Source organism: Natator depressus, chromosome 24 (genome assembly GCF_965152275.1).
Source record: "Natator depressus isolate rNatDep1 chromosome 24, rNatDep2.hap1, whole genome shotgun sequence".
Lineage (NCBI taxonomy): Eukaryota > Metazoa > Chordata > Testudines > Cheloniidae > Natator > Natator depressus.
Genome location: NC_134257.1, coordinates 4,079,723 through 4,107,354, shown reverse-complemented (window position 1 = coordinate 4,107,354; position 27,632 = coordinate 4,079,723). Strand labels below are relative to the sequence as shown.

Here is a 27,632-nt window from a genome sequence, read left to right as displayed (position 1 = left end):
GGAGCCCCGCAAGAGGCTGAGAGCGCCAGGGAAAGCATGGGGCATTACACACCGACTGCCAGCTGGCTGGCATCGCTCATTTCTAGGGCTCTGGGCCGGGCACCTCAGACCCCCCTCAGAAAACAAAGCTCCTTCTCTTGATTAGGAGTAGTCTATGGCAGCAGCTAGAGGGCACTGACTGAGATTGAGCGCCGGGGGCTAGACATACACAGAGCAAGAGACAGCCCCTGTCCCAAATTGCTCACCGTCTGGATAGGCCAGCTAGACAAAGGAGGGTTTATTACCTCCATAAACTCATAAAGTGGGGATAAGAGCCACTTGGAGACTGTGTGCCTCAGTTTCCCCACTTGTACAATGGGGATAATGGCACTGCCTGTTTCACAGGGGTGTTGTGAGAATAAATCCACTAAAGATTGAGACGCCCAGACACTACGGTAATAGGGGGCCACGCATACACACACACAAACAGAGATAGACAGACAGACAGACAGACACACACACACAATAAGATGTCATTATAGTGGCATGCATGATTCCACTTCTGATATGAATCTCTGTCCTTTTCAAGGTCCCCGCCTGCCCCCCCAAGAACTAAAAAAGAAACTGGAAGTTCCTGCAATAATATCTGTCTCGTATTTATTATTGCTAAAGTCGATCAGGCTAGATAAGAAAAGAGACAGATTGCAAGCGCTTTTGGGGTGTGGCCCGTCTCTTTATTCTGTGTTGGTGCAGCCCCTCGCACCATGGTCTTGGTCTGTGACCGGGGCTCCTACGTGCTACTTTCCTCCTGGGCCTGGCTAGCAGAGTTGTTATTATTAACATATGGATCCATCGCCGGACACATTTTGATGACTCTTCAGATTTCCCTGCCAACAGCTCCAGATAATACTTTGTTTCTTATTATTCCATTTGGCTCCAAAAATTCTACATTCTCCCATTAATTCCGACTGTGCTTTTCAGAGGGGGCGGAATTTGGCAAGCACTTCGTTTCTTTTCTCCCTCGTGTTATAAGAAAAGGAAAGAAAGAGTGTGCTGTTTCTCGTGCAGTTGTTTTTGGATGGAGAGTGTGATGCCTGATCTTCCGAAAGAAGAATGCAATAAAGGAAGATCAAATATAACGAACATGGATTTGTAGGCGGGGCCTTTCAGCGTGAATGAGGCTGACAGTTTATAGGCGACGGGCTGCATTTATGATTGACGTGAGCAGGTGCAACGCATCTTACTGTCCTGGTGTTGATCCTCAGGGCTGTTACCCAACAGTTCTTGGGGGCTGGGGTATTAGACTAGAGAATCAATTCCAATTCTGGGGGAATTTAGGAAGGTAGAAAGGAATTAGCCGCACTGGAAAGGGATGTATGTAGAACTGGTCAAAAAATTTCGGACAAAAGATATTTCCCATCGGCAAATACCATTTTGTTGAAAATCAAAACATGTCCATTTAGGTTTGGGGGGAAAAAATGAAACGAAGCGAACTTGTTGGATTGGAGCATTGCGAAATTTATTTTATTTGATATTATAAAATAAAAGCTGTCAAAATTGGGACAAACATTGCAACTGAATCAAAAGGGGATATTTCAACTGACCCCCCACCCCCACCCTGTCCCGATAATATTGTTTTGCTGGAAATGTCAAAACATTTTGTTTTCATTCTGATTGGCAAAGTGTTCTCAGGGCTTTGGTGTCACAGCCCGGCTGAGAGATGCAAAGATTCTCTTAAAAAGAAAAGGAGGACTTGTGGCACCTTAGAGACTCACCAATTTATTTGAGCATAAGCTTTCGTGAGCTAAAGTTTTGCTCAAATAAATGTGTTAGTCTCTAAGGTGTCACAAGTCCTCCTTTTCTTTTTGCAAATACAGACTAACACGGCTGCTACTCTGAAAAAAGATTCTCGTGTGGCACTAGAGAGGAGAACTCGCTGCTAGGCAGGGGACAGCGGGATGGGAATGGAACTGTGAATGTAGCCAGGAGGAAGCGACTGTAAATCCAGCTGCATGGGTCAGGAAATCTCTGTTTCCTCCTACCTAACACGTGTTTATCTGAGGGCCATAAAACACACAACCCTGTAAACACGAGGCTGCGGTTAACTTAAAGCATTAGGCAAAGAACATCAGCACAACCACCCTGTATGGTCCACATTAAGATTACAACAGGGATGAGTTGGACCCAGCAGCCCAGATTCCCAAGTGGTGTAAATCCACATAGCTCCGTTGATTGAGAGCTGAGAATAGAACCCAAGAGACTCTCCGTTGTTCTATCCACTAGCTCACACTCCTGCTAAGAGCTGGGAATAGAATCTACAGCTCCTGACCTCCTCTCCTCTCCCATCTCATCTAATCTCTAAGCCACATCCTTCCCAAATCCAGGGACAGAACCCAGGAGTCCTGATTTCCAGACTCTCTGTGTGTGAGTATGAAACACCCTCACTAGGCATCAGATCCCTTTTACTACCCCGCGCTTTGGTAGCCCTTTTAAAAATCATCTCACTGCGAGAAACAGGTTGTGCATCGCTAAACTAAACAGAAAAATGGCAGCTCCAAGACACCAAACTGCAGTACATTTTAAAACCGTTGAAACTTGGTCCCATGAAGAGTCTGCCAGACACTCCACAAAAAACTGGGGTCTTCTTTGCTTAACTCCTACTCTCCTGGTTCTTCTTCGGCAGCACACCGTAACGTATCTTCAAAGCCATATGAGGATGTGCCTGTGACACCCAGCAGAATAGCAGGTGTGTTCTCCTTGGTACCTGCAGTGTTCAATATCCCCATAGACATGTTCAGCCTGGACACACCTGACATTTTCAGAAGCTCAACAGGTGTCTTCTACTGGATGTACCTAGAACATCCAGCTCCACAGGGTGCCTTATACCTAGATGTACCTAGAACATCCAGCTCCACAAGTGTCTCCTGCCTAGGTGTACCTAGAACATCCTGCTCCAAAGGGGCCTTCTACCTAGATGTACCTGGAACATCCAGCTCCACAGGTGTCTTCCACTGGATGTACCTAGACCATCCAGCTCTGCAGGTGTCTCCTACCTAGATGTGTCTAGCACAGTCCATTCCAACAAGTACATTTGACAAACTTGTTGATCTCTGTCTCACACATACTCGCTTCCTGGCTGTCTCTTCAGTTATGGACTGTCCTGAAAGGGACGTTTTCCTGCAATTAAACCATAGTGTCAAATATATGAGTGAGCTCATGCTGAAAAGCAAACCACACACCAATTTCATGTAGCTGGGGAGTGGCTTTGTTTGAGACACAACAGCAGTTCTGATCAGGAACAACATGTGTTTCATCCTCTCTCTCCCTACCCTTTGTTCTGGGAACCAGCATCACAAGGCATGGAAAACACATCACTTTAAATAACTGCGAGGAGCGGCGTGCAGTCTAATGGCTAGGGAGCCAGGATGCCTGGGTTCTGCAGGGCTGCTGCTGACTCAATTTGCCTCTCTGTGGAACTGGGCTGATAATACAAGTGAGTCACGCGGCTCAGCCAATTAACACGGAGCTGCTTAGGTGGAAGGTGCTAGACTTGCAAAATACTAGACAGCCGAAGAAATGAATTGCTGTATTTAGAAGAATTCTCAGTGTGTGCCAGTTAATATCCGTAGGGTTTGTGCTTTTTGAGTATACTGTAAAGGCCAGCTTCTGCGCTCAGTTACACCAGTGTGATTCCCCACTAACTGAATGTTTTTACATGGGTGGAGACCAGAATCCAGCCCTGACAGTCTGTAAATGTCTAATTGGCTTTCTCATAACCCAAGGCTTTGGCTGAGTGGAGATGGCGGGGGTGGGGGGTGGGGCTAATGAAAACCATCTTCACGTGCAGACTTAAGTCCCTTGCTTATTCCTGTGGTTTGGAGCTTGTCGCTTGAAGCTGAATTAATCAAGGCTGGAGCGGGACGCAGAGTGCAGACATTGCTGTACTGAGGCATGGCGGCCCGGCAAGGCCTGTGACCTAGGCTCCAGTTTGGGAAACCACTCAAGCTCTTGGGGGTCGGAGCCTTTTTATTTGCTCTGCATTTGTACAGCACCTAGCGCCCTGGGATCCACGCACATTGTCACCATACCGCAGGCCTTTAACGATAAGATTGTGCTTCAGACCCACTGAAGTCAATGGACCTGATTCACCTCTCGACTGCTTCTTTACACCCCCCACTGGCAGTGTAAAGGGGTCGTGAAGTGGGTGCAGATGTAATTTATTTTATTTCATTAGTGTAAATGACCCAATGGGACTTAAGCATGTGCCTAAAGTTAGCCACATGCTTCCCTGCATTATTATTATTATTTATTTGTATTGAGGTGTTGCCCAGCAGCCTCTGTCCTGGACCAGGACCCCATGCGCCAGATGCTGTACAAACCCCAGACAAAGGCCTGCCCCGAAGAGCTGACAAATTCAGGGTTCCTCTGCATCAATGGAACCTTTGTTACCTCTCCCCTGATTTTAGCACCAGCCCTTCTTCGTGACTAGGGCCCTACCAAATTCACAGCCATGTAGAACGTATCACAGACCATGAAATCTGGTCTTTTGTGTGCTTTGACGCTATAATATACAGATTGCCCTGGGGAGACCAGCGTTTGCACAGGGGAGACCAGCGTTTCTCAAATTGGGGGTCCTGACCACAAAGGGAGTTGCAGGGGGGGGGTCGCAAGGTTATTTTAAGGGGGTTGTGGCATGGCCACCCTTACTTCTGCGCTGCCTTCAGAGCTGGGCGGCCGAAGAGCGGTGGCTGTTGGCCGGGCACCCGGCTCTGAAGGTAGCAGCCGCACAGAAGGAAGGGGGGCAATACCCCACCGTGCCTTCAGAGCCGGGATCCCAGCCAGCAGCTGCCACTCTCCGGCTGCCCAGCTCTGAAGGCAGGGCCACCGCCAGCTGCAGCGCAGAAGTAAGGGTAGCCGTACCGCAACCCCCCCCGCAATAACCTTGCGACCCCCCCCCCCACACACACACAGTGCCTTTTTGGGTCAGGACCCCTACAATTACAACACCGTGAAATTTCGGATTTAAATATGAAATTTACGATTTTTAAAATCCTAGGACTGTGAAATTGACCAAAATGGACTGTGAATTTGGTAGGGCCCTATTCATGAATTTCCATCTGCCGCTTTTCCACCTGTGAAACTGGTGCCTCAAGGAAGCCAGCAGCTCACAGATGCGCTGGGTTCAATGTTTGGTTGTCAGGTTTCAGCAGAAGTTTCTGAAGTCAAAGCCACCGGGTCAGATGCATGAGGGCCTCTGTCTTGCAGCTCAGCCATCAGCTGCGGGACCAGTCAGTGATAAGCAGTGGGACTCAGTGAATTTCATCTTGGAATTCTGGATCACAATTCTCTCATGTTTATTTTTATGTAAAATTAGTTGCCGAATTATTCCCCGTGTCGCTAACCCCCCAGGGTTCAACAAGTCATGAGTCCGGCACCTCGCAATCATGAGATTTTAAATTCAGGGGGCCTTGGGGTTTATATTTTTTTCCTTCTGGTTTCTGAGCCTTTAAGGGTGCACTTGAACCATGTTTTCTGAGTGGTAGTGTTAGCCCAGTGGTTAGAGCAGAGTACTTGGGTTCTGTCCCCAGCTCTGAGGGGGGAGCGTGGTGCAGTGGTTACAGCAGGGAACCGGACGCCGGGGTTCTGGCCCCAGCTCTGAGAGGGGAGCGTGGTGCAGTGGTTACAGCAGGGAACCGGACGCCGGGGTTCTGGCCCCAGCTCTGAGGGGGGAGCGTGGTGCAGTGGTTACAGCAGGGAACCGGACGCCGGGGTTCTGGCCCCAGCTCTGAGGGGGGAGCGTGCTGTAGTGGTTACAGCAGGGAACCGGACGCCGGGGTTCTGTCCCCAGCTCTGAGGGGGGAGCGTGGTGCAGTGGTTACAGCAGGGAACCGGACGCCGGGGTTCTGTCCCCAGCTCTGAGAGGGGAGCGTGGTGCAGTGGTTACAGCAGGGAACCGGACGCCGGGGTTCTGTCCCCAGCTCTGAGGGGGGAGCGTGGTGTAGTGGTTACAGCAGGGAACCGGACGCCGGGGTTCTGGCCCCAGCTCTGAGGGGGGAGCGTGGTGCAGTGGTTACAGCAGGGAACCGGACGCCGGGGTTCTGTCCCTAGCTCTGAGGGGGGAGCGTGGTGTAGTGGTTACAGCAGGGAACCGGACGCCGGGGTTCTGTCCCCAGCTCTGAGGGGGGAGCGTGGTGTAGTGGTTACAGCAGGGAACCGGACGCCGGGGTTCTGTCCCCAGCTCTGAGGGGGGAGCGTGGTGCAGTGGTTACAGCAGGGAACCGGACGCCGGGGTTCTGTCCCCAGCTCTGAGGGGGGAGCGTGGTGTAGTGGTTACAGCAGGGAACCGGACGCCGGGGTTCTGGCCCCAGCTCTGAGGGGGGAGCGTGGTGTAGTGGTTACAGCAGGGAACCGGACGCCGGGGTTCTGGCCCCAGCTCTGAGGGGGGAGCGTGGTGTAGTGGTTACAGCAGGGAACCGGACGCCGGGGCTCTGGCCCCAGCTCTGAGGGGGGAGCGTGGTGTAGTGGTTACAGCAGGGAACCGGACGCCGGGGTTCCGTCCCCAGCTCTGAGGGGGGAATGCGGTTTAGGGTGTATATTTACTGCAGAGTTAGTCTGGGTGATTAGCACCTGGGTTGCAGCCGCCCGACAAAACCCTGCTGCTGAGTTACCTTGTCCTCACTGATTCTGCGTGTCCCCCGTCTATGCTGCTAGCACTTCTAGGGGCACATCCTGTGGTTCTTTGTGCTGCTGAGCTGGACTCTGATTTTATTTCCCTTGTGGGAGAACTTGTCTGTCTTTCTGGGAATAGGGAGGGGGGGCAGGGGATTGTAGGAAGGTGCTGGAAGGCTCGGAGTGATGGAGCCTGCATTGGGTGACCAGCCTGAGTGAAAGCAGCGTCAGACCCAGTGTAGGCCCCGTGAGAGGGTTTGTGTGGACGGGGGGCAGGTAAGGGAACACCCCTGCAAGAGCCTGGGTTAACGCTGCAGGGAAGACCTACGCCGAGCTTTTTAAAGCAGGGAACTGGGCGGCAGGACTCCTGGGTTCTATTCCCAGATCTGGCGGGCTGGGCAGTTTGATTAAGTGGTTGGGGCAGGGCTTTGGGGGCCAGGACGCCTGGGTTCTACCCCTGGCTCTGCCACTAGCCCAATCTCCCTCGTGGAGAAAGGGCTCCCCTTGTCCTGAGAGCTCCCTATGCCAGATTCTGATCCCTTCTAGCTTTCCTCCCAGGCCAGGAGTTAAGCGGCAGCCCGAGTCCTCCTGGATCCCTTAGCCAGACCAATTACCCAAACACCAAACACCAGCTGAGCCTCCCACAGCTCGTCAGCCTTGCAGGTGTTCGGGTGCGTTCAGAAAAACCCAAACATGCCCCCCCCCCGCCACCCCCGAGAAGCCAGGCTCTGGCCCTGGGAGCTGCCTCCCCCTCAGCAGTAGCTGGGGGCTCTGGCCCAGGGCCCGGCTCCTGATTAGAACCAGGGCCTTTGCTCTTCCCAAGTGAGTGCAGCAGTGGGGTCAAGGCGGTGGATGGATGCCCCAGCCGTGGAGACTTTGTCACCCCTTTTAGGGCGTCGGAAGCTGGGCGCCCCAAAATCATGAGGTGCTTTTGCACATCGTGGGGAACAGCGGTAGCACGTATAAAGCAGCTGTTCAGTCCTACGTCTCCAAGAACTTAACAGAGGTGGGTCAATATTGGGGCACTCCCCCCTCCCCTCGCCGCTCCACATGTATGGGTAGGGAAACCGAGGCACGAGGCATGGAGAGGGGCTGAGCCTTGCCCACAGTTGCCTAGGGAGTCGGTGCAGAGCTGGGAGCAGAACCCAGGCATTCTGAGCCGCGGCACTGAGCTCTGACCCATGTTGCCTGGGGCAATCCTGGCTCCTGTCTCAACCCAACGGGATCTGCTGTCCCAGGGTGGCTGAGCCCTTGATTGCTGAGATGCTCCCATTTCTGCATGGGGCCACGCGTTTAGCTCCTCGTCCTGTCAAGCGCTGGGATGAAAACGGATGCTGCAGAAACCCAGTCCCGGTGCCACGCTGAGGAGAGACGCTGCCCGGGGCCAGGGGCGTCGGTGGGGTAAGCAGCAGCTGCTCAGCTGTCGCTCTATGCTGGAGCCAGCCGGAATTATGGTGCGGTTTTAACTTGTGGCACGAGGTTTTGGCACAGTGAGGTCGGGAAGCCTGGGAAAATGCACTCGGGTTCCCGATAGGCCCCAGAGATTCACATCAGCTCAAATTCCCTCTCGCGTCTTAAGCAGAGAGGTAGGGAGGGAGAGAGGAGAGAGGGTAGATAGAGGGATGGATGGATAGATGACTATCTATGGAGATACATACGTAGATCGATAGGTGTGCGGTGTGCACGAGGATGGATGGATGACTGTGTCTGGCGATAGCTAGAGAGAGAGAGAAGAAGGATATTTTCTGATCCATCCACTAATTCATATTCATTCTTTCTTCTTTAACTAGAAATCAAGGAAGCGGGCCCAAAGAAAGGTTAGATGGATAAATAGATACATAGGAAGACACTGATGGATAGGTGAAGGAGGAAGGTTCTTCTCTGCTGTACATACAAATTCACTCTCTTTTTTGTCAGCACGCAGCACAGGGAGGGGAAAGGAAAATAGATAGACAGATGGAGAAGGGATGACTAGATGAGACCAGAGGAAGTGTTTTCTGCCCTCTCAGGAGAGTTGGGACGGCAACGCCCTGTCCTAGGGGTGATGCGTACCGTCCTGTGGGCCCTGACTTCTCCAGGATAGAGCAACGGCAGGTGGATTGCTAAACCTGCTGTCCGGATGCTGCCTTGTGCCGCCCTGTCCCCAGCGAGGGTCTCCCAGACCTGGTGTTGATGATCTCAGTCCACTGGGAACATAATAGGCTGGCGTGGGGGTAGGTGGGAAAGACCCAGGAGAAGGGGACATTTGCCAGACAACTGACAGCCTCCAGCCATCCCAGTAAAAGCCTCTTGCAGATTATAAATGCTCCTGGCCCAGGCAACTCCCTTCGGAGGAACAACGCCTGTGGAAATACCTAGGGGCTCGTTAAGAGCATTGGGGAAGCGCTTGCTGCGGGCCGGTTTCACAGCCCACGGTGCGGCGGGAAGGTGTCGTTCCCGGGTCACGTGGACGTACCCACAGAGCTTGATCAGACGCGCCCAGAGTCTGCAGGCCCTGCTCGAGATCAGTGAGGGGAGGGGTTGGCTGAAGTGGAAGTGGATAAAGCAGCGTCCTCAGGGGATGGAGTGAATTGTGGGCAAGCCCCCACTGATGTGGCAGTTTTTGTCTTGGCTCATGCAATGGGGGCTGAACCAGGGCCCTCCAGAGCTAAACACCTGAGGGACCTCAGCTTGAGCTGGAGGAGAGCTGAGGCCGTAGGGGGCTGTTACAGCCTCATTCTCTGTGGATCGGGCCAAGCAGGGACTGGGACCTGGACACACACTCAGCGGTGGGTTATGCTAGCAAAAGAGGGAAGCTGGCCCTGTTGTTAAAGCCCCAGCCCCAGACTTGGGAGATCTCAGTTCAAGTCCCATCTCTGCTACATGCTCCACCTGGCCCTGGGCCAGTCACTTCTGTGCGCACCTGTGTGTAAGAATCCTGTCTGGACTGGAAAAGTCTTCGGAGTCAGAGACCCCCTCTCCCTATGTGTACGTGCTGTGCCTAGGGCAGCGATTCTGGGGGCGGGGACCCCCAGGTGCTCCTCTGGTGTCGAGTCAAACCCAAGGCAACCCCAAGGTGGGGTTAGGGAAGCGTCTTCCCCATGAGTGGGGGGTGCCTGCTGTGGGGCACGTGCTTAGAAGATTGGCCCTAAATCGGGCTCAGTTAGCGTTCCACTCCCGTGTGGGGTCAGGCCTGTTGGGGTCCACCCCCAATGAGCCTCATCCGACAACCCATTGAAGTGGTAGGTCGGGTGGGTTTGGAGTCAGGCCCTCTATAAGCTAGACCAGTGGGAACGGCCCAGCGGCTCAGCGCACAGGGTTGAGTGGCTGTTTGTGATGCAGTGAATGGGCACGGGGGAAATCCCAGCAAAAAGCGATTCCCTGGAAACAGGGAATAGGGTGTTTCGGATGGAGAGAGCAGGGGCACGGCATGGCCGTGCTTCCACTTTGAGAGTCTGTTGGCTGGCTTTTGGCGAGTGTGACAGGGGCTGCATGGATGTGTCTGTTCATACACGCTGGGTGTGCATGTGATGGGTCTGTTGTGTGCAGATGGGTGCGTCTGAGGGGTGGCGGGTGTGGGAGCAGGTGTGTGTGAGGAGTGCATGGTTTGTCGGTGTGTCCATGTGAGTGTCGTGCGAGCGTCTCCAAGTGTCGTTGGGCCTGTGGTGTGTGGGGGGGTGTCTGTGTCTGATATGTCATGTGTGCGCACGTGTGTTACATGCGTCTGCACCTGATGTGTGGCGAATGTGGCTACAGGGTCTGGATGGATGTGAGCAGTATATGGAGGGGCGGGGGTGTTGTCCGGGTAACATGTCCATGTGCAGTGGAAACACACAGATGGCGTGTGATGTGACGGGTGTGTGTGCTGTGAGTGTTACGGGTGGAGTGTCTGTCAGGACGTTCATGGATGTTTGTGTGTCTGCGTGCACACGGGGTGCTTCAGCGTGTGTGTACACTTCGTGTGTGTGCAGCCTGTGTACGTTCACGAGGAGGTGTGTGGATTGACTGGGAGGGGTGAATGTGTGGATATTAGTGTGTGCGTATGGGTGAGTCATAGGGAGCACTGGGCGAGAAAAACACACTTCCACACAGGAAATGAATCAACACACAGATAAAAGGGCTGCAACTGACCAAAAACCATAAAGTGCAGAACACAAGCCCCTGGCAGGAGGACCCCCTGTGCCCTCCCCTGCAGCGAGCGAGGCCAAGATCTGATGGAGACTCCTTGGTGGCAAAGGTTTCTTTGAACTGGGCCACTGTCTCGTCGCCAGACAGCTGGGCCGTGTGCTCGGCCCGCTCAGAAAGGCCCTGTGGTCGGGAGCCCATTTCAATGGTACCTTTGCTGCTGCTCTGCTGAAATGCCCCTCACTTTACGACTCTTTGTGTTGCCAGGATGGCAGATGGTCTTCATGTCTTTATTTATTAGGGGTATAACGGTAGCACCTCGCAGCCCCAGTCATGCACCGGGACCCCGTGGTGCTAGGCACTGTACGGACACAGGGCAAAAAGACAGGCTCCACCCCAAGGCCCATGTGAAGGGGCTTTCCATGTAAATGAGAACAAGGCTACTGGGCTCTATTCCCAGCTCTGCCATGTGACTTTGGGGAAGTCACTTTTTCGCTCTGTGCCTCGGTTTCCCCTCCCACCCATTGTCAATTCAGCCTGCAAGCTCTTTGGAGCAGGGACTGGGCCTCGCTCTGTCCGGGCAGCGCCTGGCACAAGGAGGGGCTGAGCCTGGGGGGAGCTACTGAGACACCAAATGATCCCACTGCTGAGAAGGGGGCCAGTTGCAGGGGGTGGGTTTTTGCGGGGCGGGCTTTGGCCTGCTAGGAAACGGACTGAGACCCCTTGCCTCATCTCACACAGGCTGCTGAACAGATCCTCAAAGGCCTAACTCCCGGGCTCCCTAAATACCTCGGAGGGACAAAATGCTCATGCCTTTTGGTCCCTACCCACCTGACCCCAACTTGAACTGGTACCCCATATAGCTGATTTTACCCCAGCTGGGGATCTGTGCCAGCCGTCCCTTTGTCCTTCCAGCAGCAGTGCCGATGGCCGTGGCCGAGACAGGGAGAGGCAGGGGAGTGACATACCTGGCCCCACCACCTCTGTTCGTGGGGACTCAAGTGCATGTCCGGGGACCCAGATTTCCTTAATCGGTTGTACCCATTCTAGGCTGGCAGCTGGCGGGCTCAACAGGCAAAGGCTAGTGGGGTGGGGGAAGGAGCTCTTTCAAAAAGAAACAGGGTGTTCCTGGCCCTGGGGGGACAGTTTCGTGGTGTCGAGATGTGGTTTGTTTGAAGCAACGAGCATGAAAGGGCTGAAGGGAGACTGGCCGGCCGGCCGTGCAGCTCGTGGCCTCCCTGCTGGAGTTGGGACTGCAAATCACCCTCGTAGTTAGTAAATAACGGATCCTTGACCCCGTCCGTTCCCACGCTTCGCTCACGTACTTGTGGCCTCTGATGGTTCCCATTCGCTCTCCAGCTTGGATCCTTCCCCTTGTCCATTCCCATCCCTGGAGGGAAAGATTTCCCCCAGGCTAAAGAATGAGCAGTGGCAGAGTTGTAGGAATTATCCGGCTGAATCAGACCTAAGGTCTGCCTAGCATCCCGTCTCTGCCAGCAGCTGGCACCAGATGGCTCAGAAGAAGGAGCAGGGTTTCCAGTTCATGGCTAGAGAGGAAGGATGGTTCAGTGGTTAGGGTCCCTGATGAGGTAGGTGGGTCTCAGAGTCCGAGGGGGAACGTCTGCAGGGCGTTTCTAGCCCCATCACACAAGTCCGAGTCTGCTGACCTGGGCGCTGAGACTCGCTGCTGCATGATTTCATCCCGTAACAAGCAGCGCACGGGGACGCTCTCATCCCAAGAACCGCTGCAAACCCTCTTAGGCCAGCTTCGCGATGAACAGGGCCAGGGACACCTTGATTCTTTTTGAAAGAGCTCCTTCCCCCACCCCACTGGCCATCGCCTGTTGAGCCCGCCAGCTGCCAGCCTAGAATGGGTACAACCGATTAAGGGAATCTATGGCCTAGCAGCCAGATTTAACCACAGCTGAGCTTTGAACCAAGCATCCTGGGGGTTCTGGAGTCAGTTAGAGCTATTGCAGGTACCGGAAAGGAGACATGCTTCCTATGCTCTTTGGGTAGAGAGAGCGGAGCGCGTCTCAGGTGGACATCAGACCATGCAGCGTGCAAAGGAATACAAGGCAACAGCTGAGAAGAGTGGGGTTTGGTCGCGGGGAAAGTAAGATCTCATCATGCAAAGTGCTGAGGGCCCTCAACCCCTATTGACTTCAGTAGGACTGGGCCCTGGCAGTGGAATCTAATCTATCTATCTATCTATCTATCTATCTATCTATCTATCTATCTATCTACCTATCCATCCCCATCCACCCTATCTATCTATCTATCTATCTATCTATCTATCTATCTATCTATCTATCTCCATCCACCCCCTCTATCTATCTATCTATCTATCTATCCCTGCACACCCTCCTCTGTCTTTCTATCCCCATCCCTATCTCTCTATCTATGGTGTTATAGTGACCTTGGCTATGGGAATTGCTCGTCCCACCCACGCCAGCTCTGCTGAGATCCACATAATTAGCATTGTGATCCCGAACGATTTCCCATCCCTTGCAAAGAACTGCCAAAGAAATGAACAAGCTAACAAACGCCAGTCTTCCTCCCAGATCTTGGCTCCAACCCGACGTGCCGGCCGGGGGAATCTGTGTCTGACGTTACTCGCTCTCCCCAGGGATGTCTCCGTTCATGCTTGGCGACCTATCTTTTTAAGTAGGCTCTTGGTTATTTCTGATGATTTTTTTTTTCAAAGCTGGGGACTGGGGTCCATGGAGTTGCAGAGACTTTCCCGGGGTCCTACAGTAATGCCGTTCAAATGCAGCAACCCCCTAGATCCCAGTGGATCCTTTGCTGGAATCACCGGATCCCACTGGATTGTACCGAAATCCATGTAGTAACCAGGGTTCCTTTGGAGTGAATTAAGCTTTCGGGGGCAGGGACTGTCATTGTTCTGTGCTTGTGCAGCCCCGAGCACCTGGTCCTGGTGCAAGGGGTGCCGGGAGCTCCTCTAGCAGGGGAAGTGTTGTGTGCTACTGTAATATAGACAATAGATGGAGATGATGAAGAGTTTCTAACAGGCCTGAGGGAATTAACCCCCATTGAAATCCAGCTGGGGCAGTGAGTCCAGCGGTCACTGACACCCGCTGTCAGGCCCCTTTACACCACCAGAGCGCTATAAAGGGGCCTTAGTGTCAATGAGAATCAGGCCCTTAGAAGAGAGTTTTCCAATCAGCTCAAAAGAGACGTAGTGTCCGGCTGCCAGTGAATGGGATCTGGGCCTGGCGCACCCTCTGGGCCCTTTGGAAATACCAGCCATAGATAAGGTATGCAGCTGTGGGGAGGTCTCTAGCAAGGAGATTGGGGTGAGCTGGGGGGTCTTAAGTCGGGGAGCACGGGATTGAGGGGAACTTGGGGGGTCTCTACAGGGGGTACCCCAGGGATTGATGGGAAGCTGGGGGATGTCTCTGAGGGCTCCCGGGGATTGGTGGGAGCAGGGGGGATTGAGGGCAGCTGGGGGTCTCTAGTTGGGGAAGCGTCGGGCTCCTTTGAGGACAGGTCTGATTGAAAATGCTGATCGTCCGGAAGAAGAAATACAGACCTTTGGAGGAGGAGCTGCAAACAGCACGCAGGACAGGTGGATGGTACCAAGGGGATCTGCAAACATGGCCAGGAAATGACTAAATGAGATTCAGTTGAGGGCTGGGGTGACACAGCTAATCCAGCGTGGGGAAAACCGACTTTGAGGGCCAGATCCTCGCTTGGCCAATGTCAATCAGCGCAGCTGCACTGAAGGCAATGGAGATGTGCCAGTTTACACCAGACCCCGCTCGCACACTTCCTTCCCAGGATTCGAGCCAGGCTGCCGGGTGGATTGTCACCCCACTGGGCCGGAGTCACTATGTTGCCACTGACCGGCTATAAGCTCTCGGGCCCCCAGTGGGTGAGAATGTTCTTGGGGCTGCCGGGAAACCCCGAGTAACCTTCGGACAAACTGGGCCCCGGGGGCTGACACGTCAGCTGGTTTGACACCACATTCCCGCGATCGGCGACTCAAGGGGACACGATTTCAGCGTCAAAGCTGGGTGCTTCAGAGTCCCTCTCGGACGTGAATCCCAGAACCCTCTGGGCCTGATTCTCAGTGACGTTAAGGGCCCTCTAGGCCACCCTGGTAGTGTGTAGGGGCCTTAAAGTGGGTGGAAACAGCCACCTAACAATCCCACCCCCATGCAGGGACCTGGAGTCAGCATGCAGCTGGCTTAAGAGCCCTGAGCCCCGCCTAGGGTGACCAGGCAGCAAGTGTGAAAAATCAGGATGGGGGTGGGGGGTAATAGGAGCCTATATAAGAAAAAGGCCCAAAAATCAGGACTGTCCCCATAAAATTGGGACATCTGGTCACCCTAGCCCCTCCCTGCTCCCAGCCACCAGGGAAGGGGAAAGTTCAGGCCCGAGGCTGGAGGAGCACACCACGCTGCAGCCACTTAGTGCGTCCCAGAATGTAAGTTAGAGCACCCCTGAGGCTGCTCTAACTGACTTTGGGGCCCGCCTGGCCCCAGAATACAGGGAGCCCAATGGTGCCTTAAAGCAATACCCCATCCCAAGCGTGGGGAGGCAGTAACTGGGAATCAGGCGGTTGGCGAATCTCAGCAAGGGGGGATCAGCTCCTTTTCCTCCCTGACCCCCTTAGCACCTCCAGGATGGGGAAAGCCAGGGCACTAGAGCTGGTCTGTGTGTGTCTGTCTGAGTGTGTGTGTGTGTGCGCGAGGGCACCACTTTCCCACACTACCTCCAGCTGGTAACAGGGAAGCTCCAGGGGTCACTTCCTGTTTCCAGCTGGTTTAAATAAAACCCCACCGCAATGTGGAGGCCTCGCCGAGCCGAGATTAATGGGGAGGCTCGTTGTGTTCAGCTATACTGCCTGATGCAGTCCAGATGCACGCTTTGCGCGGCACGCTCCTGCCCTTAAAGGGCCAGCGAGCCATTCTGCTGCTGGGCCTCAGACCGCTCCCTCCGCATGCCGGGTGACCTGGGACCAGCGTCCACGTGTGTCACCGAGCCTTCAGAATGCTTGGGGTGCCCCACCGGAGCCTTGATCCGCCGCACCCTGCCTTCTGTCGCACTGGCTTAGAGCCCGCTGGTCCACCTTGTACCTGCCACAGCCCATCAGTGCTCTGGCTGGAGGGCACAGTAGTCCCGCTTGCCGCCCCAGATTAGACCCCTGTGCTCAGCCCCACCCTGTGCCACGGTGGATCAAGACGGTGTAACTGGCTCGAGGGGCCATAGAAATAAATGCTGCCATAAGAACAGTGCCCGGCTGCCACTGCGAGGCATTCAGAGTAAACTACCTCGGCAGAATGGCAGAGGGTGGATATGGTTGATGGAGGGATAGGTGGATGGATAGATAGATACTGCGGATTGAAGAGGTGAGTATATGGATAGGTAGTTACGTGGATAGACACGTGCTGGAAATGAAAGACTAAATAGATTAGATACATGATAGAAGGTACATGGGGGATGAATAGATTGATAGAGGAGGCGTATGGGGCGAGATAGGTAGGTAGATAGATGTGTACGTATGGGGCTAGGTAGGTAGATAGAAGTGTAAGTATGGGGATAGGTAGAAAATTGTTTGCATCGGTGCATTTTTGGGCAGATGAGAGCAGAAAGGACGGGACCTGACCTACACAAGCACATAGTAACTCCAGAAATGCCCTTTATTCTGTTCGTTATCAGCAGGTCTTACAGACAACACAGGTAGGGGGTGGACCAGGGAGCAGTGGGAGAGAGGTCCAGGGGAGATATATAAGACCTAGACTAATTAAAGGTGTGGTTCCCTGTAGACTTGGGAAGGTTACTACAGGTTGATTGGAGCACCTGTAGTCAATTAAGTCCCTGTCAGGAACCTAATAAAACCCCCCTGCTTCAGGCAGACCAGGGGAGAGGACTGGAGGGGGGTGGTTAGTTAGGTAGGTTAGAATTGAAAGACTAGAGAACTGAAGGGAGACTCCCTCCCCCAGCCTCAAGGACTGAGGGTAACCCTACTCAAGGGGTAAGAAACCTGCAGGGGTTGGGAGGTGCTGGGGCTCAGAGTGAGGAACAAACCCAGACCCCTTCCCCCGCTTCTCTCCTTTACCACCTGCAGTGGGCTGGTTCCTAGTCTTTGCTCTGTTCCAGAAGGCTGGGGCCTTTCCATTAACAGCCATTATGCTCCCACTTTGGCCCCATCCCCTAGCTGGCTGAAGGAATAGCTGATCATATGCTAATTGCACCGGGGACTCCGTCTCTCGGGTGGAGGAGCTGTGGGCCAGTTGGTTTCCTAACCTGAAGCTGTCAGCTGAGTAAAATGGCATCCGTGGGGCAAAGCAAGGGGAGTGCCCCCGTCTGAGCTTTGCACATGGCAAGCGGACAATAAGGGCCTGGAGAGGATTTGAATCTCTGCTGCGAGCCGTGCTGGCCTTGTGTCCCCTCTCGGGTTAACCCGCTCAGCCCTTGCGGGTGGTGGGGTGTCTAAGGAGACCCCTGGGTAGTACAGGAAGTGGGGCTCTTCCTCCATAGTTGAGACTGACCCTGAGTTTTGGGTAGTGGCTGGGGTGCTGTTTTGGGAATGAGATGTAGAACCGTAGAGAATCCCAATTCTCTTTTTATAAGCGGGGGTGGCAGATCTGATGTCCTGGCTAAATTCCAGTTGCCGTTGCACTTTCAGTTAGATCCCGGGTTCTTCTTCCCTTCCTGCCCTACGCTGTTGAGCAGTGTTGCTGTGTGCTGTTAAGCAGCAGGTGTGTTCCACCCCAGCGGTGGCTGCATTTCAGTGCCGGGTGAGTGATTCCGTCCAGGGTCACCAATAAACAGCGGCCACGTTCCGTACTTTGGTGCTGGGTGGTCGCTGTAGGTATATCGACAGCAAAATCCTTCAGGATGTAGGGTGCCAGGCGTGATGTATCCACAGGGAATCTGTTGCATTGATCGGGAAGGGAGGGGTACCGACCAGCCGTCAGCGTGGCTGGAGCTGGTACTGCCAGTACTATTGCGCAAGCCTCTTCTCTCTGCTGAATTAAAACATTCCATCCGTGCCAAGCAAGGGCGGGGGGAAGGAGTTTTAAACTGCACGAATCTGGTTGTGATTATTAAGCCACCAAGGGCGCTGCGGCCCTAGCTGCTGCATGCTCACCAGTCCAGCCCAACCCCTGGGAAGCCAGCAGTGGGTTCTGATCCAAGCCATCCTGTCAGCAATCCAGCCCGAGGGGTCAGGCTCAGACGGGGGTGGTTCATCCCCACTTCTGGGGCTGCCGCTCCCCCTTCCCCCACCTGCCTCGCCGTGTCCAGGAGGGAGGGAACTGGCTCGTTCCAAGCGGTTGTTCTTATGGAGGGGTCCCACGACAGGGGTGGTCTGCGGAGATGGGGGAGGGGGGGATCATGAGTCATGTGCAGAGGGGAGCAAGCAGGAAGCAGCATCCTCTGGCCCCAATCAATTGCAGGTGCCTCCGGGGGCTGCATCTTTAGTGGTTGGGAATGTTTTAAAGGCACCAAGCAATGACTAGCTCTGCAAGTAGACCTATGGAAGGCAGCACAGCCTAGTGGCTAGGCTATTCCGTTGGCCACTGGGAGACCTGGGTTCTATTCCTCGCTCTGTCACTGACCTGCTGGGTGACCTTGGGCAAATGATGTCATCGCTCTGTGCCTCAGTTTCCCCCCCACCCTTTATCTGTCTGGTGTCTCGTGCAAGCCCTTTGGGGCAGGTACAGTGTCTGTGCAGCGCCTGGCACAAGGGGGCCTTGATTTCAAGGTGCTGCTGTAATGCAGATAGTAATGAGGGGCCTAAGGCTGGAGGAATCTGGTCTGGTGGATTTCCTTTGTCATGCTTACCTATTGCCTGACCCAGAACCCCTGGATCCAAACACCCATCACACTTCGAGAGAGCTCGGGTCTGGATCTGCTCCCGTCCCCTCCAAATACCAGGAGCGTTCGCAATCTGGATCTGAATTTTGTTGCTGGCCCCTGCTATCTCCAGTCGAAGCCACAGATTCAGCCCTACTCCCACCTAGCTTTGAGGCAGTTTGCATCTAGACCCCTCCCCACACAATCTAGACCCCTCTTCATTTTGGGGGTGTCTGAAAGCTGAACGCAGGCTGGATCTCAGTTTTGCAGCTGTCTCCAATCAGAGCTCTGGATCCAATCCCCTCAAACGCCGGACCAAGAGCATTTTGCTGCTCGGGGCCCATCAGGTCTCCTTGATCCCAGGGGTAAAAATGAAACACACTGGAGCTGTCCCACTTTTCCTGTCTCATCCTCCTCTCCCCTAACCCCAAACAGGACAGATTCCCCCCCTGCTCCCCACTCCCTTCCACCCCCCCCCCAGGGGATGATCTAGGGACAAAATCTGAACACCCCTGTCGCCGAGTGAGTGGGGGGCAGGATGGGGGAGGCAGGTTGGCGCTGGCGGTTCCCAGGGGCAGGGTCCCGCCCTGACTCTCTGTGTCATCTGGGAACGGTTCAGGCAAGCTAGCGGCTCCGGCCTGGGCCGGGGGTCGTGGTAGAGCACAAAGATCAGCCCAGGGGGTCGGGACGGACGAACGAGGAGGGCGCAGAGGAAGCGCTGCTGGAGGTCCCTGCGCAGGACGGGGCACTGGTGGGGCAGTGGAAGGAGGGGAGAGGCCAGGAGGCCCCCAAAAGTGCCTGCCCCAGCCAAGTGCCGAACCCTCAGGGCGGCTGAGCTCCCTGCTCCGGCCAAAGGGAAGGGCTGGGAGGCCCTGGCCCAGGAGCCAGGGTTGCGGGTGGGCAGGGAGGCCGTGTGCCCACGGTGGACCCCGCTCCCAGTCTTCTAACCCACCCTCCCCTTTGGGGGAGGGGGTGTGTGGGGCTGCTGTCAGTGGGGCAGTCCTATCCCCTCCCATTGTGCGGCAGGAAATGCAGAGCGTGGTCTTTCTGCCTTCCCCTGCTACAAGGGGAGGAGGAGATGGGGGGGCTTTTCTTTAAAGGGAAACGCGCAGCTCGTTAGAGCGCCTGGGATCCACCATCGTTAATGGACTGTGATTTCGTGGGTATGTTGAGCGGAGGAGCAGGGCCCCTCCGTGAGGACGCTGTCCCCGCACCTAGGCCTGGCTGTGCACCCGGGTTCTCCCAGCCGAGTCAACGGGGGACAGCCCCCTGGTGTGGGGGCAGCTGTTCTGGTAGAAAGATGTTTATACTGGGATAGTAATTCCTGCACAGGAAAGGGAGTCAGCTATACTCAGCTAGCTATGCTGGTCCCAGGCTGCTTTATACTGGTTTAACTGCGTCCACACTAGAGGTTGTGCTGGTCTACATCGGGAAGCGCAGGAAAGGTTGTCAGCTGCCAGCTCACCAGCAGGAGGAGCGCTGTCTGGCTCGGAGTCATCGTCGGTCCCAATACCAGTCACTAAAAGGCATCCCCACCTGAGGGCTGCCTACGTGCAATGAGTTTGGAGGGCCTCAGCCCGATTCCTAGCAGACAGGTGCCCACCGCACAAAACCATTATCGTGGCAGGCACCGACTGGGCATTGTTACGCACACAGGGGCACAATGTCTGCGGCACATAGCCCTGTCTACTGAGCTCAGCGTGCCAGTATGAGGCCACTTGGGTACAGTAAGAAACCAGAGAGAGGTGGGAACAGACCCAGGGTTTGTCGGAGGAGCTTCTGTGCCCCCCCCCCTTCATCACCGTATTATCTGGGCACCTTGGACCCTTTAATTTATCCTCACAATACCTCTGGGAGGCAGGGCAGTACTGTTAGCCCCATTGTCCTGATGGGGAAACTGAGGCACAGAGTGGCTAAGTAACTCACCCAAGGTCACATGGAGAGTCTGTATCAGTGTAGGGAATTGAACCCATGGCTCCTAAATCCTAGGATGGCTCCCTAACCACTGCTCTGAGCCATCTAGTCCAGGATTCTGTCTCTGATGCTGGCCAGCACCAGCTGCTTCAGAGGAAACCTTGCAGGAGGCAGCTATGGAAGAACTTACTTCCTGACCCCTATCAGGGAGACGTCGGCTCAGGCCCTGAAACAGGAGGGTTTATAGAGCCCTTCCTGTCTAACTCGGCCTCAATTAGAGAAGTAACCTTTCCAAGCTCGATCTGAGGTCTTTCTTCTCCGAGCCATCTTTTCCTCCGGCCAGGCAAGACCAGCTCCGAGAGGAAGGGGCTGAGTGTCTATCGGACCTTGCGACTTAAAATCTGAGCTCAGCCTGTCGGAGCCAGATGGCTTCTTGATTTAAAATCTAAGCAAATCATTTTCTAATTATAGATTCCAGCCAGGGGCGGGTCTGCCCCTGGGGGCTCCGGATGGGCCCGGAGTTGTGTGGTGTTTGCGCAGCGCAGCCAAACGCTCGTCAGGGGATTTGGGAGCCCGCCCCCACTCCAGCTTTCTTTCTTTTTTTTTTCTTTTTAGAAAGCTTATGTGATTTATTCTAGTCTCTCGCCCTCCAGCCGGCCAAAGAATATCTCAGCCTATGCAGGAGCATCGCCCTGCCTTACGCAATCTGAGACAGCCTTGCTATGGAGAGGCAGCCGTCCTGGTGGTGGAAGGAAGGCACCAGGAGACCAAACATCTGGGTTCTCCCGCATCACCAGATCACTTGTAAAAATATGGATAATGACATCTAGTGTGGCTCAGTTGAACTCCTAGTGTGAACAGGGCTGATGATTATTCTAAGATTATATATATTATAATGCATGATTCTTTTGCTCTCTTGGAACCCTATGAGTCTGTCTCTCCTGCTGCAGCAAACTCATTTTCCCTTGCCTTTGAACCTGGGAGTCTCAGCCCAGCCCCCAACTCTCCCCCTGACCCCACTGCCCCAAAGCCTGGAGCTGGATTTCCGCAGCATGTCGCCCTCCATCGGGACCGCTTGGCTAGGCCAAGCATTACCACCATTGTGCAGGTGGGGGAAACTGAGGCACAGAGGAGGGACGTGACTTGCTGGGGTGACGGAGCCAGGAATAGAACCCAGGAGTCCTGACTCCACAGATCACCACATGCCCCGCGGGGTCTCTGCTTCGCTGCAGAGCCGGTGCTTTGAATGTTCTGCGCCCAGCTCCTACAAGGCTTCGTGTGACCTGCCACTGTTCCAAGTCCAGCCGGATGCACCGGCGTATATAACAAATCCAGGCCCAGCGCAGCTGTGAGGTAGCCTCACAATTGCGTGAGGGGAATGAGGCCAAGTGGGGCCAAAACGCAGACTGTCCCGCTGAGCTGCGTGTCTTACCCTCCTGTGCTGGGAGGTGGGAGCGGTTCTGCAGTCAAATCGGGACTAGAGCGAGGCAAAATGTTCCAACTGCAACCTCTTTTCCCGCGGAAAGCTCAGATTTGTCGACGCCAAAACATTCTGTGACTTCGCGTCTGTTTCATCGAATCCTTTCGTCAGGGAAAAGAAGAGCCGTTCTGGAAAAATCCAAACCTTTCATTCTGAATATTTGTGCAAGGCAACATTCTGGGTTTTTTTTCGGTTCAAAGCAGCTTGTCCCTTAGCAAATGCCTTTCATTTTATTTTTTAAAAAATGAAGGGAAAAAGCCAGGAGAAAGTGCTCCGAATCGAAACAAAACTTTTTGTGAAAGTGGCAACGAGTCCTGTGGCCCCTTATAGACTCACAGACGTATTGGAGCATGAGCTTTCATGAGTGAATACCCACTTCGTTGGACAAAAGCTCACACTCCAATACGTCTGTGAGTCTATAAGGGGCCACAGGACTCTTCGCCGCTTTCACAGATCCAGACTAACACAGCGACCCCCCCCCCCGATCCAAAACTTTTTGTGTGACCCAAAGTGAATTTTATTTTCCCCCTGGCTTCTTGATTGGCTGAAAATGCCAAACCAATTTCGGCTCCGCCTGAAACAAATTTTTAAAAAACTTGTTCGGACTAGCCAGTGAGCCAAAAGCTCCAGGACTTGCCCAGCTTTAACCAGGACCCCGCTACTCCTGGCTGCTGCATGTGCATAGAATGAAACAGCTCCTGCCCCAAAGAGTTTGGCTTCTACATACCAGGCTGTATCTATGCAGCAGCTTGAGCAGTAATTTCCGCTCAGGTAGCTGTACGCCTGCTAGCTTTGATCGAGCTCGCTTGCTAAAAATAGACCCACCCGGGGCACATACTTGGGTGGCCAGCCCGCACTGCCAAGCCCACAGGGCTGTGTTTCATAAGCTAGTGCGGACAGAGCAAGCGCATGCGTGTCTGCCCAAGTGCACCTGTAGCTGCCGTGTAGACAGACCCTAAGACAAGAGGCAACGAGCGGCGTCCGACTGAGCGGGGTGGGACGTAACGGCGAGCTCAGGCCCGACGGCACGGACCGAGCAGGCCTGCTTTCTTTCCAGCCAGGACGTGGTGTTCTTAAAAGTCTCGGGCTGACGCGGCGCTTTGCTGTCCGCCCATGTGGAGGTGCCATCGGCCGGGGCGGGAGGGAAGCATCCTCGACACAACCTGCTTCCTGTTTTCACACCGCGCTTCCTGCTCCGAGCTCCCAGCTGCCTGGAGGGGAAGGGGCTGGCGTCGCACACGAAAAGCCAGCTAAGAAAAGCGCCCGTCATGCTGGGGAGATGGGCTGTGCCTTGCACTTTCATCAGCCCCGGCAGCTTTCCCCTCCCGGTTTGGGGATTGTCAGTCTGGCTAGAATGGAAGGATGGGGCTTAGAGACCAGGGGATGAGAGGATTGTAAGAACCTACCTGGTGTGAACGCAATGCATTGGAACAAGGATGGCCCAATGAGCAGGGGACTGCAGCGGGGCTGAGGTTCTGGGATCTGTTCCCGGATCAGCCATGGATTCCCTGGGTGAGATCTTGGACCAGTTACTTAGGGCAGATGTGTCAAGGTTGGTAGGTGTCCAACATCCAGGTGCAGCAAGGAGGGAGGGGTCAGTATGTACTCTGGAGGGTCTGGTGTGATGGGGACCATGCGTGCAGGTCGGTTAAATATTCGGCGACGCTCAGATTTGATTTTTACCCTCAGCACAGACACGGGCTGACCACAAAGGTCACATCCAGATCTGAACTCCTCAAAGCTGGAGGAGGGGATGGGTGGCATTGTATGTCAATATGCGCAATCCAATTGATGTTGTAGTTAACGAGGTTCTAACTAGTGGCCAGCCCCGTTAACTTCAATGGCCTGCTACTGACTCACCATGGGGGGATTTACCCCTTTAACCCAAGTGGTAGGAGCTTGTGCTTTTGGCGCCTTAGCTCTGAGTTCGATCCTTGCTATCGGCCAGGCTGTCCAGGTGGACTTGGTTACAACTTGTTCTGTTTGGACCCGCAGCGTTGGTTTGGGTCCTTCTCTGGCTTGGTTTCAGGCCTGAATAAAACAAGATGTGCCCCCTTTCCAGGGGTGCAGAGCAACCTTGCATGATTCCCAAAGCTTCTGGCAACATCTGCAGGGCTAACAGAGTGGATAACAACCTACTACTGCTACCAGCTAACAAAATTTGTCCTTTAGCTCAAGGAGCAGAGCTTTGTGCTTTGGCCTCCCTACAAATCCCATAGCGTGGGCAGCCACCTCTGTGACCTGCACCTGCTTGTAAACCGCGAAGCTGTGGGACTCGGGCCGTGTGGCCGACTGACCCCATCCACACTACAGCTTGATCCGCACTGGCCGCAGCACCGGCCAGCCCTGTGCATCCTTCCTTCCTCGCTGTCAACTCCTCTTTGTTTCTCTCTCCTCCCACCAGGATGAAGCTGCACGCGGTCCTTCTGCTGGGGCTGCAGATGCACCTGGCGACCCCTCTCAACCCCAGCGACCCCAATGTTTGCAGCTATTGGGAAAGGTAAGGAGTGGGGGAGCCAGGGCGGGGAGCCCCGGGGTGAAATGGGTGTGTGGTTCTGGGCCTTCCGCTCTGCCCCCCTGAGACCTCTTGGTGGGGGTTCATCACTGACCCTTGCAATGGAGCCTTTCTTCCTCGCTTGCTTTCTCTGTTGCTTTACCTTGCTCGCCCTTTTTCTTTTCATCTCTTTCTCTCGCCCTTTTTCTTCTTCTTATGTATTATTTGTATTGTGGTCGCACTTGGGAGCCCCAGTCGGGGATCGGGACTCCTCCTTCCCCCCGGTGCTAGGTGCTATATAGACACAGAACAAAAAGAGACTGTCCCTCTCTCAAGGAGCGTAATAGAAGACATGAGACAGAGACAGTCAGATAGGGAGTACAAGGAACCAGTTAACATGTTAACCCCTTTTGCTTGTGATTCCGTCAGCTTTGGTTACAGCTGTGAGGGTGTCTGGCCACCGGACCCTGTTCAGGGCTGGGTCCGTGTCTGTAAAGAACTCTGTAGCGACAATGCATGGTAATATCTGGAACACGGCAGGGTTGGCCTGACCGGCATTTACACTGTCAGTCCCAGAGCTGTGGTTATTAACCTGTCTCTGTATCTACTTGGAAAATAGCCCTTTGCCAGGGCCTGAGAAGCTCCAGGCTGTAATAATCCCTTCGTGCCTCTCGAGGTGCTGGTACCAGTGTTGCCAACCCCCAATCATTAGTCAGGAAACCCCCCCCCCCCAAATCATGAGTGGTGTAAATATCATGAGATTTTTTAAAATAATAATTTGTCTCCTGGTGTCTCAGCCTCTAGGGGTCGCAATTTCAAGCTTTGCTCCACAACCATGATGGCTAGAAATAGCCTTTAAAAAAAAAAAATAATAAAAATGAAAGCTGTGTTTCCCCCATAATCTATGACTCCGGGAGCTGGGGCTTGATGAAAAGCACCAGGAGTTGGCAGACCTTGCTTCATTCCAGTCTGTCCCCAGGAAGAGGGCAGGTACCTTGTGCCTCCACTCCAAAGGCACCGGCTGCTGCCATGAGGATGCTGGGAGAGGGACTGGACCCCAGGTGTCCTGCATGGGAGGTGCAGAGCCCCTGTCACTGAGCCTCGGCCCTGCCACAATGGGGAGAGTTGAATCAGCCATTTCCCTTGGCTGTCCTTGGACTGCCACCGAAGCGGCTCTGTTTTTCCCCCGGCAGCTTCACCACAGCGACGAAGGAGTCCTACGCTCACCCCTATGCTCAGGCCTCCAAGGACTCGTGCGATGGAACCTGGAGTTTCCTCAAGCCGTGCACCCAGCACAAGTAAGGAGTGCCCCTCTGCCTAGGGGACGTGGCAAACGCCCTCTGTGCCATCACTCGCTGTCCCCAAGAGTTCTCTGGGAATCCCACAGGCTTACCCCAGCACAGCCCCCCAACAGCAGGATCCCACAAGCTGACCCCATTCCTAACAAGCAGCGGTGAGCTCCACTGTTTTGACCCTGCTACTAACAAGCAGCAGTGAGTTCCAGAGGTTAAGGTTCTGTTCTGATTTCGGTGAGCTCACCTGGAACCAGTCTGAAGCAGGGAGTCTCACAGTTTAACTCCAATATTATCTTGTTGTTGTTAGCTCTGCTGGTTAGGAACATGTGGCAGTGAGTTCCAAAGGTTATCACCAGTATTGGATACCAATGAACCCCTATTCTGCCCTGGTAGCTGGGTAACACAAACTCTGTCCATATCAGTCAGTGTCATATATAGCACGGTGGCAGTAACCCTGACATGACCTCACCGCAGTAAGTTCTCTGGATGAGCCCTAGCACACTCCTGGAGCGGTGAGTTCCCCAGGTGTGGTTTGTTCTCTATAAATGTTCTGCATGTGGGGGGGGTCACTCTGCTTTTTACTCTGTGTTGCACAGGATTGTGTACAAGACAGCGTACCGGCAGGCAGTGAAAATTGACTACCGGAAGAGGTACCGCTGTTGCCAGGGCTACTACGAGAGCGCAGATGTTTGTGTCCGTAAGTCTGTCCCTGACAGTCACTAATGGGCCCCGGGGCGGAATGTGTTGCATTTGCGTCCCTCAGTCCAGTGCGAGACGATGCTCCTGCAGAAATCGAAGGGGTCTGGTGGGGTTATTCTGCCTGGTGGCCCGTGGTCAGACCAGGGTGCAGGCCTCCTGGGTTCTATTTCCAGCTCTGCGACTGATTTGCTGTGTGATCCTGGGTGATGTTCCCTGCCCCCCAGCTCTGTGCCTCAGTTTCCCCATCTCTAAAAAGGGGGGTCATGGTTCATTTTCCTATCTGCTTAGCCCAGTTCTCATAGCCCCCTCGCTCCCCACTGTGTGCCCTGAAACACATCCCAGCTCCTCTGTGCTCTGAGAAATCACACCTCTGTAATGGATTCGAGAGACTCAGAAGCCCCCGGCTCATCCAGCGAGCGTGGCCTCTGCCAGGACCCACCCCAGAGGGGACGCACATTCTTTACAGCTCATTGCTGTTTGTCCTGTCTTGCACTCTTTGATCCTCCCCCATCCTTCCGGCCCTCTCAGATTTCTCTCCAGGCCGCTGGGGTTTCTAGCCCCTCATGTGCAGGCTTAGTTGCCAGCTCTCCTGCAGACACATGGCTCCAGGCCACCTGGCTACCATGGGACCCTTCTTGGCCACTTCCAGCTGGCTCCGTGCTGGGAAGCCAGCGTGCTCTGGGGCTGATTGAGGCTAGGCTGCCTGTCCTCTGGCAACTTTCCCTTGATCCCCGCAGACAGCCCCCTCACCCCACCCCCTCACCCCAGCAGACTCAGACCAGACCATAAGTCGCTGCTGTGTTTCATCATCTTTGCATCCCTTCGGCCAAGCCGGGGGCGGGGGGGTGATGGACTCTGGGAGGAAGCAGTGGAAGGCTCCTCTATGGACTGGTCACTAGAGGGGACGCCCACACTTTCCTGCAATGGGTTGCGCTGTGATTCAACTCACTGGTGTGGTCCCCTGCTCCAGGTCAGGGATTAGGGAGACTCGGGTGAGTGATCCCTGGTGCTGAGTGGCTATTAAACAGCTTCCGGGTTATCTCCCACCCAGGGGGGTTGCATCTCAGTGCCGGGGGAGCGATAGCTGTGCAGTATTGCGGAGCACCCTGCAGGGGGCTGCATTACCTGAGTGATCTCTGGGCAACGTTGCTGAGTGCTGTTTTTCAGCTGC

The 27,632-nt window shown here is 54.4% G+C and overlaps 1 protein-coding gene across 1 annotated transcript in view; it reads left to right on the top strand.

Annotated features, from left to right (window-relative positions):
* Positions 1-27,632, top strand: part of PEAR1 (platelet endothelial aggregation receptor 1) — a 56,479-nt gene that overhangs the window by 9,338 nt on the left and 19,509 nt on the right. The window contains exons 2-4 of the mRNA XM_074938166.1: positions 24,378-24,473; positions 25,661-25,765; positions 26,359-26,459. Coding sequence (XP_074794267.1) covers positions 24,379-24,473; positions 25,661-25,765; positions 26,359-26,459 — 301 coding nt within the window. The 5' untranslated portion in view covers position 24,378. The remainder of the gene's footprint in view (positions 1-24,377; positions 24,474-25,660; positions 25,766-26,358; positions 26,460-27,632) is intronic.